The 15,671-nt window shown below is 46.1% G+C and overlaps 2 protein-coding genes across 5 annotated transcripts in view; one reads left to right on the forward strand and one right to left on the reverse strand.

The window, feature by feature from the left end:
• ZFYVE28 (zinc finger FYVE-type containing 28) overlaps positions 1 to 13,112 on the reverse strand; it is a 35,998-nt gene extending 22,886 nt beyond the window's left edge. For 2 of the 3 annotated variants that reach the window (XM_077345935.1, XM_077345934.1), the window contains exons 1-6: positions 12,955 to 13,112; positions 11,821 to 11,961; positions 8,675 to 8,812; positions 7,785 to 7,987; positions 5,419 to 5,508; positions 2,688 to 2,777 (exon numbers count right to left, since the gene is read on the reverse strand). In XM_077345935.1, the coding sequence (XP_077202050.1) occupies positions 2,688 to 2,777; positions 5,419 to 5,508; positions 7,785 to 7,987; positions 8,675 to 8,812; positions 11,821 to 11,961; positions 12,955 to 13,110 (818 nt within the window). In that variant the 5' untranslated portion in view covers positions 13,111 to 13,112. Of the gene's footprint in view, positions 2,296 to 2,687; positions 2,778 to 5,418; positions 5,509 to 7,784; positions 7,988 to 8,674; positions 8,813 to 11,820; positions 11,962 to 12,954 lie in introns of all 3 variants that reach the window. The other variant, XM_077345936.1, reaches the window with a different exon arrangement.
• Positions 13,113 to 15,055: 1,943 nt separating this feature from the next.
• The window catches only part of CFAP99 (cilia and flagella associated protein 99), a 28,054-nt gene continuing 27,438 nt past the window's right edge, over positions 15,056 to 15,671 (forward strand). The window contains exon 1 of one of the 2 annotated variants that reach the window (XM_077345938.1): positions 15,056 to 15,616. The gene's annotated coding sequence lies outside the window, so the exon portion shown is untranslated. The remainder of the gene's footprint in view (positions 15,617 to 15,671) is intronic. The other variant, XM_077345937.1, reaches the window with a different exon arrangement.

The following is a 15,671-nucleotide window of genomic DNA, read 5'->3' on the forward strand; positions in this document are numbered from 1 at the left end:
TTCAAAAGATTTTGTAAAAATGAAGCTCATGTTACAGGCCAATACACAGGAGCTCTTCCTCTCCGATTCAGCCACAGAAGTTGGTAAGGTAGAACGGCACATTCTTTTCTTTTCTATGGTCCCACGAGCAAACACAGGCCCACAGGTTTTGAACTGGATTGCCTCAATATTAGCAAGGGATACCTGGGACAAGCCACTGACAACTTTTCACACGAGCTCTTAAACCCGAGAAACATTTTAAATATGAGATTAATAGCGACTTAAATTCTGGTCGGCTGCAGACATTAACAAGGGCGCTCTAAGAGATGGGCAGACTTGTTGCTTTTATGGTTTGCAAGAACCTCTTCAGCCAAAAACGTGGATTCTTCCAAAGGTTTCATTTGTACCACTTCTACTAGCAATATCTTGAAAAGTACACTCAGTGAAATGAAATGCAATCTCAACCAAAGGTACAGAAGACAGCACCTCTTGCTTAGCTGGAAAGAGACACACTCAAAGGGGGGCACTATTTTAAAAGAAAGGGAAGGAGAAGTCACACAAAATCAAATATTCTTTCTAGTTATACTCCCAACTCTGAAAATGTGGATATACAAGTGGCTTCATTAGGAAGAACTTTCACAGTACTTCTTAGAACAGAAGCGGATCTCTACTCCCATGGAAAACTCTTTGTCAAAAGGGGCAAAACAGTTTTATTAAGGCTGAAATAACATCTATGCATTTTGGGAGGAGCCTCTTGTGGCGCAGAGTGGTAAGGCAGCAGACAAGCAGTCTGAAAACTCTGCCCATGAGGCTGGGAGTTCAATCCCGGCAGCCGGTTCAAGGTTGACTCAGCCTTCCATCCTTCCGAGGTCGGTAAAATGAGTATCCAGCTTACCTGGGGGGTAAATGGTAATGACTGGGGAAGGCACTGGCAAACCACCCCATATTGAGTCTGCCATGAAAATGCTAGAGGGCGTCTCAGACATGACCCAATGCTTGCACAGGGGATACCTTTACCTAACATCTACGCATTCTGGGCGGCGGGGGGGGGGGGAGTTCTTCCAGTTGTGAGGAACAAACAATTGTTGTCTGCTCAGCTACAATCTTTTTATTAATATTCACAGGGTTTTTGTTTTCCTTGGAAATCATCCATAAAAGGAAAAAACAATAACATTTCAAAGTTTTTATAAAGAAGGAAAATAACTTACAGGGGTCGATTGCTGCTTGGTTATTCCCTTCTATATGCATACACCAAGAAAAATGCTATACCATGGTAAAAATAGCTTTTACCAAACATCAGAATGCCCCTGTGTTACTATGACATCATTTCCTTGCGTGCTGGATAGGCACACAAGAGCACACAGCAGATATGGTTCAAAACCAGGGAAGGTTATTGAAGGCAGCCCCTTGAAATACCCTGATCTGTATGAGAACATTTAACATCCAGTGGATATGCAAGGGACCTCCACCTGAATACAGAAGTTGGTTTACCACCTTGGTGATTGCAAAATGATATAAAAACATATTTTATGTATATCTCTGTGTTTTTCTAAAACAATTTTTTGTACTTAATATTTACCTCTGAGGAAGACCTGTGAAAGTCGAAACGCGTGAGGTCTTTGGATGTTAGGACAGAACAACTTATATATGTGCGTGATTTGTATCACTCCCTGGAGCTTTTATTATTTTTTATACTTTTATATATTTGAGCTCCATTACTAAAATTCAAATGAAGTATGGTTTTATTATGTAAAGGAGCCGTTTTCTCAACCTCCTCAGGTTCTCAACTCTATTCCCTCCCCTTCTGGTTTGTTGTGCGCCATTGCTGGTGGCATTAATGAGACACAGGAGTAGGTTTCCCCCGATAATAAGCCTCCCACATTCCCCTCTGGTTGTCAAGGGGTCCCTGGCAACACTTCTCCCCACATATTATATACAACATAACATATATAATATATAATAGGCAGCTTGGAGTCTGAATCAAGGTATAAGCTTTCCTGCGCAGGGACACTTCTACAGATAAATTGAACTGGAAGTTACCAGTCCATACGTATAGGTAGAGAGGGAGCAGCAAATCAGCATGCAGCACAATAAAGGTGTTTAACAGATTCAAGGACCAAACTGGAATAACAAGAAGCAGCTTGGTGTTCTGGTTAGGAGCGGCAGCTTCTAATCTGGTGATCCGGGTTTGATTCCACACTCCTCCCGCACATGCAGCCAAGTGGGTGAGCTTGGGCTCGCCACAGCACTGATAAAGCTGTTCTGACTGAGCAGTAATGTCAGGGCTCTCTCAGCCTCACCTCCCTCACAGGGCATCTGTTGTGGGGAGAGGAAAGGGAAGGCAAATGTAAGCCGCTTTGAGACTCCTTTGGGTAGAGAAAAGCGGCATATAAGAACCAACTCTTCCTCTACATCTTAACAGCATTTAACCAATTTAAAATTTTATTCTTGTATATTTTTAGAATGTGTGTGTTTTACTGGCACTGTAATCCGCCGTGAGTTCCCCCCCAGAAAGGGTGGAATAAAAGTCAAAACATAAATAAATGAATTCCTTCACTGTGGTCTGAAAGGGAAATGAAATTACATCCAAGTGTGATAAACAAACATAAATTTCAGCCTCAGATTCTACCAAATTCAAGAGACATGATAAAAAAAGGAGGGACATAGTATAATACAGTGTGTGACTTGGGAGGCAGTGGACGACTTACCAAACAATGGCTAATCTTGGAATAGTAAACATTAACGCTGGCTCATAGTCATCGATCATGTCCTGTGTAAGGTATCCAAGCTTTAAAGCTCTAGACAGGAGAGAAGAGTGAATCATTTGCTCAAAATGCTATGGGAAATCTACATCTTCATAAGAAACACATGACCCAAAGGCATCACACTCATTGTACAAGGTATGGGACAAAAGCATTAACGTCCCACCACGCCTGGAAAGATGAACGAAATCCACAAGGATTCAAAGAACATCATTTGTCACACCAATCCTTTCCTATCCTTGGCTCCATCTCCGATCCTTGGCTCTTATAGCCATACTAGAATACAATATTTTACCTGAGCAACTGAATACTGGAGTTAGTAGCACAAGTCATATCTTGCTTTTATTTTGTAAACCACACTGAACAGGTTCTCTGGAAATACACTAAAGTACTAAATAAATGAATGAATACAATCATAGAGTTGGACGGGACCATCTAGTCCAAACCCTGCAATATGCAGGACCCTCACATCCCAATCGCTCATCCCCTATAACCTGCAAGCCGCTTGAACCTTCACAGAATCAGCCTCTCTGTCATATGGCTATCCAGCCTCTGTTTAGAAATTTCCAAAGATGGAGAACCCACCATCTCCCGAGGAAGCCTGTTCCACTGGGAAACTGTCAGGAAAATGTTTAGATAGAATTTCTTTTGAATTAATTTCATCCCATAGGTTCTGGTCCATCTCTCCGGGGCAAGAGAGAACAACTCTGCTCCCTCCTCCATATGGCAGCCTTTTAAATACTTGAAGGTGGATATCAGATCCCCTCTCAGTCCCCCATACATCCTGGTCTCCAAACCCCTCACCATCTTTGTTGCCCTCTTCTGGACACACTTCAACACTTCAAAACAAACAATGAAGTTGATGGCCCTACAGCCTAATCAGGCTTCTGTTGCCTAGCGAAACATTACAACAATCATACTGAGAGGAAAAACCTTTTAAATATTTTTACTGCAGCAAGAATAGACACAGGGGAGTTCCCAAATCTGTGCCGAATATAACAGTTACATAGTGTTAAATACCCTTTCTTTGGAGGCTGGGAATGATGATGCTCTTGCAGGATGGGCCAATACCCTGGGGTCTCCACACCCCTATGTCATCTCACAGGGCCACCCTGCAGCTCCCAAGCCACTCTCCATAAGCTGCTGACAAGGTCCAAAATACTGCTTACATGCCTTCCCCCAGCCTCCGTTTACATTAGTGATAATTCCCCGTTCTTCCTTCAAGCCTTGAGATAAGGTCAGTTCGACACAAACCTAATGCAAACATTAGCTTTTGGGACCCTCCTTCTACGAGCTTATCAAAAACTACATTCCAGAAAGACAGCAAAGCGTACAGTCTACTACAGAGCCAGCCAGCTGAATGAGAAAACAAATCACGGATGCAAGGTCATGTCCACTGACTGCTAGCTGAGCAAATTTTTAGAAATTTGTCGCTCTTCACCCTGCCAAAGGCACTGCTTAAGAGGAATGCCACTTCTTGCACGTGCACGGCAGAAGCAACAGTACAAAATATTTGGCAATGTGCAGGACTAACAAATGCCAGGTCAAAGGTGCAAGCAGGTGACAATCTGTAATTTGGAGTGTCAGTTGTAATGTTTCAAGAGAGGAGGCTGCTTGGAGAAATAACCCCAAGGAAAGGAGCCTCACAACACGGCTGGAAGTCTTTAAAACTCAACAGCCCTGGACATCTGGCCCCCTCACTTGACAGCAGTCAGGCTACCCACTGGCCTCCTTGTGCTCTTCCAAGGAGGTGCAGTTACTAGAGTGTGAGGCCATTTCGAAATAGCACTGACTATCTTTTGCCTGTGCCTTCTCCGGGGCTGAAGGAGAACCATTCCCAGAAATGGTTCCAGGACAAGAAAGGTTGGGCCTAAGATAAGTATTAAGTTACTTATGGACACAAAATGCAAACTCAGATGTATTTCATCAACTGCTATTACTTCTAAATATTAGACCCTGACTTATCTCACAGCAAGCTACCTTTGATGGAATCAAACCCTTGGTCCATCCAGGTCAGTACTGTCTACTGAGACTTGCAACTGCTTTTGGGGTCTCAAGCAATGCTCGTTCACATCTCCTGCTACCTAATCCTTCTAACTGGAAATGCCTGGGGCTGAACTTGGGACCTTCCGCATGTCAAGAAGATGCTCTGCCACGGAGCCACGGCCCCTCTCATGTCTCTCTCTCCAACGTCAAGGCAGCTAGCAAAAAGAACAGAAGCAAGGAGCCGACAAATTATCTCAAAGCAGAATTAAAACACAGAGCTCAAAGCCAGGAGACAAAGCCAGGAGTTTCCCCTCCACTGACTGCTCCAAAAGAATACGCAGAGAATGCCTGTCACTGGATTGCTGTCAGGCTGACCATCCTCAGCCTGAAGGTGCCAGCAGGACAACACGAAGGTGCCAGCAGGACAACACGACTGGCGCACCACCACATGCATGCACAGGTTCTAGCCTCTCTCCTCCCCTTCTCTTCACATACACAAGCTTCACTTAAGAAACTTCTCTCTAATTATTTTCAGCTGCATCACAAAACAACCTGGCCTTGTCTCTCAAGGGAGAGCTCACAATCAAAAGCAAAGAGGCTCCTTGGGGTATCACAAAATGAACAGCATGAGGCCAAGTCAGTTGGGGCCGTGAACGCAACAGGGTATTTGATGGGTTGAAAAATTGCTTACCTCTCTACCGTTTCACAAAAAAGGACAATTACTTCTTGCTGCACATAGTACTCCTTGGGTGACTTTACAGGAACCATGGCTGACACGTAACTGTGAAGGACAAAACAAAACCTAATATGCTTTTCCATCCCGTGACAATTTGGTCTTCTGCAAATTCACTGCAATGGCCAGGCAAGAGCAAATTTGGAAGTCCCCATTTAGTCATCACCCAATTAGGAGAGGCATGTCTTTGTTCACTCCCAGCCCCCTTTCCTGGCAATGGGGGGGGGGGAGGAATCACCCTTGCGAGTCGTGGAAGATTCTTGAGATAATGTGAAATTTGGGACAGTTATCCATAAATGCTGTAAACGTCTCTTTTGTCAAATGGAGTATGTTCTACCATTCCAATGCTGAATGTTCTATTTATTGAACAAGCTAGATAATTTATACTACCAGTGTAACTTTGACGCTACATGTCTGTATTGATTGCGAATATAAAGAAAAGAACAGTTGGTTTTTGGTACCCTGCTTTTCACTACCCAAAGGAGTCTCAAAGCAGCTTGCCTACCCCTCCTCTCCACACAAAAGAGAGGAAGAGGAAGTTGACAGAGAACTTTGACTAGGCTGAAGGTCACCTAGATGTTTGCATGTGGGCCCAGTTCTCCAGATTACAGGCTGCTGCTCTTAATCACTACACCAAGCTGGATCTCAGAGGAATCCCACATCCCCTTACACAGGGGTAGTCAAACTGCGGCCCTCCAGATGTCCATGGACTACAATTCCCAGGAGCCCCCTGCCAGCATTTGCTGGCAGGGGGCTCCTGGGAATTGTAGTCCATGGACATCTGGAGGGCCGCAGTTTGACTACCCCTACCCTTACAGATAAGCAATTTTTGTCAGTCCTTAAGGTACTACGTCACACTACACAAACACCCCTCTGGAACTAGGGCCGTGAGGCAGCTGGTTTTAGGAAACCGGGTTGTAAACCGATTTAAACTAAAGCAATATTTAAAACCCATATTTAGTTTACAGCTCAGTAAGTTGATGTGCCTCTTTCTGCACAGGAAACATGCCATCATCATCTTTCCTGTGTGGTTCACAATGACTCAAAAAAGCAGGCTTGTTCTACAGGTTCTGCCCTTCCGAGGCTGGCGAAAGATGCAGTGATGCCTGAGCAGAATGGGATTTACCTGGCACAGGCCTTCCTATGGGGATTTTGTATTCAAATAAGGGCAGGGTGAACTGTAGCTGCTCAGAGTTCACTGAAAAGCAGCAGTTCAATGGAAGTCTAGTAGAACAGGGGTGGCCAACCTCCAGACGTCCATGGAATAAATCCCAGTAGGGGCTCAGGGAATTGTAGGTCATGGCTATCTGGAAAGTCACAGTTCGCCACCCCTGAAATAGAACATGCTTTCGTAGTTCAGCGGTTAGATTACTGTAAAGTGCTCCCGCCCCTGGAGACTGTCTCCAGCTGAAAACCCAGATTCGAGTGCAGGACACGTTAAGAGACCAACAAGATTCTTGGGATATACGCTTTGGGAGTCACTGCTGACAAAGAGGGCATTGACTCTCGAAAGATTAAACTCTCCAAAATCGCATTGGTCCCTATGGTGCTCTTGCGTGAGAACCCAGATTGGTGCACTAATTTGTACATCTTACAGCTCACTTTGGGTGAATTATTTTGAACTGGGAAGGAGGCAAAACCCAGAGAAGAGCAGGAGTCCAGTAGTACCTTTCCTGAGGAGGGATCAAGCTGCAAATGCTTCCCCATCCTTTAGTCAATTCCAACTTCCAGATGCTGAGCAAATGGCCTCTAATCACTCATGACCGTCATAAAATAACTCATGGCACTAATGAAACTGTCCAGAAGCAATTTCTGAATCTAAAATATTGCTTTGTTTTTAGCTTGTTAACTTGGTTGTTCCCCTGGAATATTTACAAGGAAGGCCGGAAGCAGCCAACCTGAAATTCCTCTATCCAAAGAATATTCACTACATGGCTGGGAATATGTGTGAGTCAACTCCCGTGCCTGCTTTTGAAAGACAAATTTTACTAGAAAACAGTGATGAAAACTGAGGGTGATTCAGCCACCTTTTCCATTTGGCACAAGGAGAAAAAGGGCAATCGTGCCCTAAGAGGAGCATCTCCTAGAACTTTTAGATCACACAGGCCACACAATTGGGGGGGGGGGGCACCCTCCTGGCCCTCCCACCCTTCTGTGTCAGTTCAAAATCTGCTATAATACAGCAATCACAAATCACCTTTGTTTGGTGAACTGGCCATAGAACTGAGTGACAAGACGTGGTTAGAACATTACAAGCAACCCCCGAGGAATTTTTTGCATCCGAACGTGCAACATTCATGAAAGATCTCTTTTGGATACATTACCTGAGCTCAAATTCTGCAAAAAGGACATCAAACTGCCTCAGAGCCTCTTTCATTTTTCCTGTGTAAAGGTTCAGATCCCTGAGGGCCTGGTCGCGGATTATGTTCCGAACTTCTTCCAGACTGTGAGTCAGGTTCTTGGCCAGCGGTCTCATGGCCATACTTTCTATTTCACGGTTCATAATAATGGAACCTGCAGCCAAGCACTAGAAAGAGATTTTTATACTTTTATACAGAGCTTCAGGATGCAATCCGCTGGTTTCAGGAAGCTGCCAGATCTGAACGGCACTACTCAGAAAGCAACGGGAACAAAGCAAAGAATATTTACAGCTCTGTCTCCCTTTCAAGGGTGGAAAGAGGGAGTTAACATGCAATAAAGGGAAATCCAGCTACAGAAAGGCAAAGGGAGAAATGGAAAATCCCAAGTTGTATGTTTAGTGCCTCCCCCCACCAACCATGGATGAGTTAAAGATGAGTCCTGTTAGCTGCATGTCTTCCCCCCCCCCCCTTTAAAAGACACTGCCTCTTGAAGACTAACAAGATTTTGTTCCAGTGTCAGCTTTAACAGACTAGGGCTTGTTTCGTCATTAGTATTTGGCAAAGTTGACCGCAGGCCAAGAAAGTATTTATGGTGGGTGCTACTAGACTGTTTTATTTTAGTTGCAACAGAATAGCGTATCTAAAGTTACCATTTTTAAAAAGTTGTCTAGTTTCATGTGCAAACTTAATATGTTACTGTGACAAAGTACATAAATTTCTCAAGAAAGTATTTCCCTTTATAATGATTATAATTTGAGGCCTTGGGATTCTGTGTATACACTTTGTGCAGATGCTTCCCTAATGGGCCTTGTAGTTTTACATGCAATTATTCCGTTGAAATAGTCAAAATATACCTCTGCTCCAAACCAAAGTTGTCCTGCCAGGTTGTCGTGTCTTATTTCCTCCGGAAATTTAACATAAAAATCACGGTTGGCTCGTTCGTGTGGAATACATTCATCCATTATTTGGTTTATGATGTTTAAAACGTTATCCTAGAATAGACAAACCATACATTAATACTGAACAAATATTTATACTATAGAATATTACGTTCACGTAATTCAAACACATCCTACACTTTATCTATTTAAAACATCTGCTAGCTACCTTTGTCCCTCAGGAAACTCAAGGCAGCTCACAATATAAATAAAACGTTTTTTTTAAAAAACACAATCAAAACAACAATTTATAGTCACAGACTAAAAATGCCATCCAGGACTGCCAATAATAAAAGCCAAACCAGTCAAAATGCAGTCCTGAATAAAACTGCCCCCTGAAGATCAACAAAGAGGCAGTCAAACACACTTCCCTGGAGAGGTTGTTTCATATTTGTGGGGCTGCCACTGGGAAGGCTCTCTCTTGTGTACCAACCAAAAAACCAAAGAGTCTTTAATTATGGGCATCCCTCCACACACTTAACCCGGACTATGGGAAAGGCTTCAGGGGTCACAGAGTAAAGTGTTACGTATCACATTACCACAACCATCTGCAATTCATTGGTGGGATCCAACCAACTTTTCTGCCAGTGAATAATGCCAGCTAGTGACAAAGCATCTCTTTCCTAACTGCCAAATGCATAAAACTAAACCTTAAAATCACGTGTAGAATTGTTTTGATCAAGAGCTGTCAAAACATTTTTTTTTCTTCAGCTGCCTCCTTAGGTACTTACGCATACTGTTTATTGTCTCTGGCCAAAGGCCTTTACAATCTGACACATAGCACATAACTACAAGTATCAGCTTTAAAACAATCTAACCAAAGAGTACTCATCAAATAAAAGCACTGCCCTCTAGGAAGCGCCTCTGCTAAAGCCAAGAGTGACCCTCTGTGGGAGACAAGCAGATCAGAATCTGAGAGAAAAGCAGCTCCTCTGAGTCTGAACAAAAATTTAAGCTCATTAAAGGCACTGTGAAAAATTTGCTTCTGGGCTCTATCTAGGGAGGACAGGGCAAAATGTCCACTGGAACTGAAGCTCTGCAGAGGCCAAGACTTCACAACCAGAAGCATTTGGGAGTAACATGCAGCTAGCAAAGCCTTTGGCCATGGTATGAAACCAAACTAAATTAAAGGCTTTTTCGAGGCTATGGAGGAGACATTAACCAGGTAGGAGGCTCTGTAACATAGTGCCTTGTAATCAGTTTGAACCATAGGGAGAATTTGGATTGGGAGATTGACCGCCTTTCTGTTGGAGCATCACATTTAAACACCTAGTCATGAATACTGGAACCACGCATGGGGAGACCTTGGGTATCATCCAATATGTAATACATCCCAAAAATAGAAACTGAGGATAGATACCTCCTCCCCTGGGGAGGTTGTTCCATAATTGTGGGGCTGCCACCAAGAAGGCCCTCTCTCATCTACCGACTAAACATGCTTCAACTAATGGGACTGCCAGGAGGGCCTCTCCCGGTGATCTTTTCTTGGGCAGTGCTGGGGACCAGCCTGGAAAAAAGCCTTGGGGGACAGGAGCTACAGTAAAGAAGGGGGAATTAGGAGAGGTTGAGTGAAAAAAAAACTACCCCGAGCAGCTTTCTAGGGAACTCAGCTTCAACCAAACTGAATGTAAAGCTCTCTGTCAGCAGAAGACAAGGTATACTGACAGAACTGGCTAGAAAAGGCTCAAGGACTTGCAGAACAAAATTAAACAGGAAAAGCCAGACACTAACATACTGGGAAACTACTTGCTCCTTTTACATCAGCTCTGAAGATTCATCAACTAGTTGTACAAACAATATTCTCATGTAGCAATATAACTTAAGGAAGGAGATTCAGAACAAAACCATCTCTGTAAGATGGTACAAAGTGGAGGAGGGAATTGGACACATATTTACTAAGCCAGTGGTTAGAGAGCTGTGATAGGATCTGGGAGACCCAGATTCAAATCCCTGCCTGCCATGGAATCTTGCTTGGCCAGTCACAGACACTATCTCATAGGGCTGTTTGGGGAGTGGCCATGACTCAGTGGCAGAGCATCTGCTTTTCATGTAGGCGGTCCCAAGTTCAATCTCAGGCATCTCCAATTAGAATCAAGCAGTAGGCAGTGTGAAAGACCTCCACCTGAAACCCTGGAAAGTCACTGCCAGTCTGAACAGACACTACTGACTTTGACAGGCCAGGGATCTGATAAAGTAGAAGGCAGCTTCAGTGTGTGACAATGAAGTGGAACAGAGGAGAATAGCATAAGCTGCTTTGGGTCCCCCATTTGGGAGAAAGGCAGGGCACAGAGGAAGTAAATAAACACAAGTAAGTACCAGCAGGAGAGCAGGTTCAGAACAGAATCAATCCAGCAATATAAAGAAGTGACATTAGTGAAGGAAGATGGATATAGGCCTGCACATCTAAATGGCCCATAGAGTGCCTCAAACTCTACTCTCTGGGGAATGGAGAGAAAGCAACGTTCATACAATCCCTTTCACAGAAGTGAAAGATTAGTTCTTAAGTGCGCAGGTAGAATGTCATCGTATGAGGCCTGAGCATTAATATAATGGTAGCTACCTGAGCAGTAATAAATACTACAGTAAAACTACAAGGACCTGGGCATGGTGGAGAATACAGCATGTTGGACATCAGAGCAGGAGTTCTGCATGAATTTTATTGACAGCTGATGATGTACACAGTGACATCGCATAGATGACAGAAAGATCATCAAATAAGAGAAGGTAGAGACAGCTGCTCGTGAACAGGGTGTGTATTTTATTGAGAAAAGGAGTTCTCTGAACTATGAGGTTTTTAAGTTGCAGTGGAAGCTGCAACAGTTCTAGAGACATAGATTTGCTCACCCAGAAGTAATTATAACTTGCTTAATGTGAGGCAAAGTCCTAAGTGCACTAATCCTCTCCCCTCCCGGTCAGCCACCATAACTTGCTGACCAATCGACATTCCAACTTTGCAGACAGAGGCCTTAAATAAAGTTACCTTCCCAGAATTTTTAATAGTTAAATGGCATCCCCTCCTTTGTATACATAGGAATACCACAGTCCAAAGGTGCACAGACTACCTGGCACGAGCGAAACTGGTTGACCAACAGAGTGCATCTTTGCGGATCTTTCCTTCCGTCCAGGCTGTCCAGTTCAGCAGCAATCTGATTGAGTTCTTCGTCTGCATAGTAGAATTGAGCGAGAAGCTGTGGGTCTGTCCTCTGCAATGGAAATGCATGCGCACATAAGACAGAGATGCCTCCCAGGGGAAAGGAAGGAGGAAGGGAGAATAATAGGATGGATACCAACAGGACTTATACAATTAACTTTACATCAGTTTTTGAATGTTTTAGATTAAATTATATTCCTAAACGACCTTCTTAAATTTATAGAGGGAGTCTGATTTTATTGGGTGAGTTGGCGTTTAAGAAGAGAGGAAGGAAGGAAGGAAGGAAGGAAGGAAGGAAGGAAGGAAGGAAGGAAGGAAGGAAGGAAGGAAGGAAGGAAGGGAAAAAGAGAAAGAAGGAGAGAGGGAAGGAAAGAAAAAGGAAGGAAGGTGGAAAGAAGAGAGGGAGGAAGAAAAGAAGAAAAGGAAAGAAAAAGGAAAGAGGAAAGGATGGAAGGCATAAAGAAGAGAGGAAGGAAAGGGAGAGAGAACAGAAGAGAAGGAAAAAAGTAAGGAGGAAAGAAGGCAGAAAGAAGAGAGGAAAGGAGAGACCAGAAGAGAAGGAAGGAAAAAGTAAGGAGAAAAGGAAAGAATAGGATGGAAGGTCTCATATAAAAGAATAGGACAGAAGGTGGAAAGAAGAGGGGGAAGGAAAGGGAGGGAGCAAAGAAGAGAAGGAAGGAAAGTAAGAAACAAGTGAGGAAAGGAAATGAGGAAAGAAAAAGGAAGGAAGGAAGGCGGAAAGAAGGGAGAAAAGATAAGAGGAAGGGATGAGGAAAGAACAAGGACGGAAAGCGGAAGGAAGGGGGGAATTCCCCATTTCCTGGGCGAAGGAAGCGCTTGGAAGCTCCGCGAGCGGGGCCTCCCTGCTCCATCCCGGCGACACCCAGAGACAGAGGCCGGCCCAGCCTAAGCAGGAGAGGGAGACATGGGGAGAGGCGGAAGAGCCGCAAAGCGCTGGCCCCGGCCCCGCTGCTCCCCCTGCGGCCAAAGGCCCCACCGGCCGGGCCCCAGAGAGCCAGCCAGCCGGGCCGCCCTTCTTTCCTACCTTCGGCCTGTAGAGCCACCTCCGCAACCGGCTCATCATCATCATCGCGCCGGGAGAGGGGAGGGGGGGCCCTTTCCCGCCGGCTCCAGGCGCGGGACTGCTGCGGGGAGCGCCGCGGCGCGTCCCTTCTCCGCGCGCCGATTGGCGCAGCCGCATTCCACGGCCCGCCTCCTCGTTCGCGGAGAACCAAGGGCCTCGCCTCTCCCCTCTTGCGATTGGCCGCGCGCGGAGGCGGGGCTGCGGGGAAGCGGCGCACGGAGGGACTGCCCCCGCCCACCCTCCCGCCCGGGAATCGCCGGCCCGCAGGTGGAGCCTGGAGATGGCCTGGAGCGACAAGAGACCTCCAGAGGGAAGTTCCCCGGGAGGGTGGGCTCTGGGGGCTGCAGTTCTGGCAGTAGACCATTCATAAATTGCGGAACACAAAGTTTGAGTTTTAAGACCAAGTTTGAATCAAGGTGTAAGCTTTCTTGCGCAGGGACACTTCTACACATTTAACTGGAAGTTACCAATCCATATGCATGGGGGAGCAGCAAATCAGCATGCAACACAATAAAGGTGCTTAACAGATTCAAGGACCAAACTGGAATAACAAGAGCCAGTTTGGTGTCTTGGTTAGGGGCAGCGGCTTCTAATCTGGTGATCCCGGTTTAATTTCCCGCTCCTCCACATGCGGCCAGCTGGGTGACCTTGGGCCAGTCACAGCCCTGATGGTGCCGTTCTCACAGAGCAGTCTCTCTCAGAGCTCTCTCAGCCTCACCTCCCTCACAGGGTTTCTGTGGGGGGGAGAGGAAAGGGAAGGCAAATGTAAGCCACTTTGAGACTCCCTTCGGGCAGCATATAAGAGCCAACTCTTCTTCTTCTATGGTTACCATTTCTTTGGCTTTAATTCCAGAGGAAGGAAATAAATATATCAAAATTGGAGATTGATGGGCAGATATACCCTTAAGCATACAACAAAATTTGAGTCCAATAGCACCTTCAAGACCAACAATGATTTATTCATGGTGTGAGCTCTCCTGTGCATGCACACTTCCTCAGAAGTTGTTGTGCTACTTCAGACCAACATGGCTATCCACTTGAATCCTGTGGAATGCTGGTGGTGCAATTTGCTGCTCACCCTCTACCTATATGTATTAATAGGTTTTTGCATGTGGACTTTCATCTGCCCCACCAAATCCACACAGATTATTCATTTCTGCAATAATCTGGGTTTATTCTGCACACAATAGATAATGCACCTCCAATGCACTTTAGAAGTAGATTTCCCTGTTCCGCACAGGAAAATCCAGCTGCCAAAGCACATTGAAAGTGCCTTATCCTATGTGTGCGTAATGGGCCCTGGAAGCCTTTTCCCACCATCTACACCAGAGGGGATACTTTCAAATGCATCAAACAGAAAAAGAAGGAACAGGTAGCATCTTTACCACATCCCCTCAAAATGATGCTACCAGAAAAGAGAGGTTCCACATGGACTCTTCCTAATAGTCATAAATCTGACTTCAGGAATCACAAGACCGAGAAATCTGCAGAACACTTCAACCTTCCAGGACATTCAATGGCAGAGAAAGGAACATCAAGGGCAGACCGGGAAGGGAAATTGCTGAGCTGCAGGTTATTACGACACTCAAAACCATGGAACCCCCAGAACAAAACAGGGATATTGGTTTCTTATCTCATTCATAAAATGGCCACTGGACCCTAAATTTGTTCAGCTTCTTCAGACAAACACGGCTCCCCGCATGAATCTAAGTGTATTTCAAAGTATCCACTTATGGAGGATGCGCTTTCAGTTCTCACTAGCCATGGTGACTGAGGGAGCCTCCATATTCAGAGGCAGTCAACCTCTAAATACCCATGCCAGGTGGCAATGCCAGGGGAAGGGTCCCAGCCTCTGTGCCCTGCTTCTTCTCCCATGGGAACCGGCGGCCACTGCATGCGATAGAACAGGGGTAGTCAACCTGTGGTCCTCCAGATGTCCATGGCCTACAATTCCCATGAGCCCCTGCCAGCAAACGCTGGCAGGGGCTCAAGGGAATTGTAGGCCATGGACATCTGGAGGACCACAGGTTGACTACCCCTGCGATAGAAGGCCGGACTGGAGGGACCAGGGCTCTTCCCAGAGCCTTCGGTTCCTCTGCGGCCGAGGGGGCGAGCCTTCCGACCCCTTTGAATCCGTCCGACCAGGGAATTAGCAGGGCTCAGCAGCCCCCTGAGGTTCTCGGGTCGCCCGAAGGCCACGGAGAAGCCCTGAAAGTGGGCCCGGGCTGGTGGGTGCCTCGGCCGCCGCCAGGCCCGGCGCCGCGGTCGCTAGGCAACGCGAAGGCAACGAGCGCCGCCATCTTGCCTGTCGCCCGGCCGGCGGCGCAGTTGTGGCGGCTGCAGGGGCGGCGGGAAGCCGGAGAGAGGCCCGGGGCTCTTGGCTGCGGGGCGGCTGGGGGGAATCCGCTGAACCTCGAGCAGCATGGGCCGCGTTCAGTGCGTGCTGCGCCGGCGTTTTGCAAAGAACAGTTGACACATTGCGTGAGTAGTCCCGTAAACAGGCCCCAGCCCAACCCCGGCTCCGCTTTGCACGGGAGTGCGGCGGCGGCGGGAGCGTGTCTAGAATCGGGAAAGGCGTCGCAGCGCGGGGCAGTTTCCGTTGATGGCTCAAGAGAGCTCAGTTGTAAGTGCAAGCTTTCTTGTGCATGCACACTTCTTCAGGTACCTGCACAAAGGCT

The sequence above is a fragment of the Paroedura picta genome, chromosome 7 (genome assembly GCF_049243985.1).
Source record: "Paroedura picta isolate Pp20150507F chromosome 7, Ppicta_v3.0, whole genome shotgun sequence".
Taxonomy (NCBI): domain Eukaryota; kingdom Metazoa; phylum Chordata; class Lepidosauria; order Squamata; family Gekkonidae; genus Paroedura; species Paroedura picta.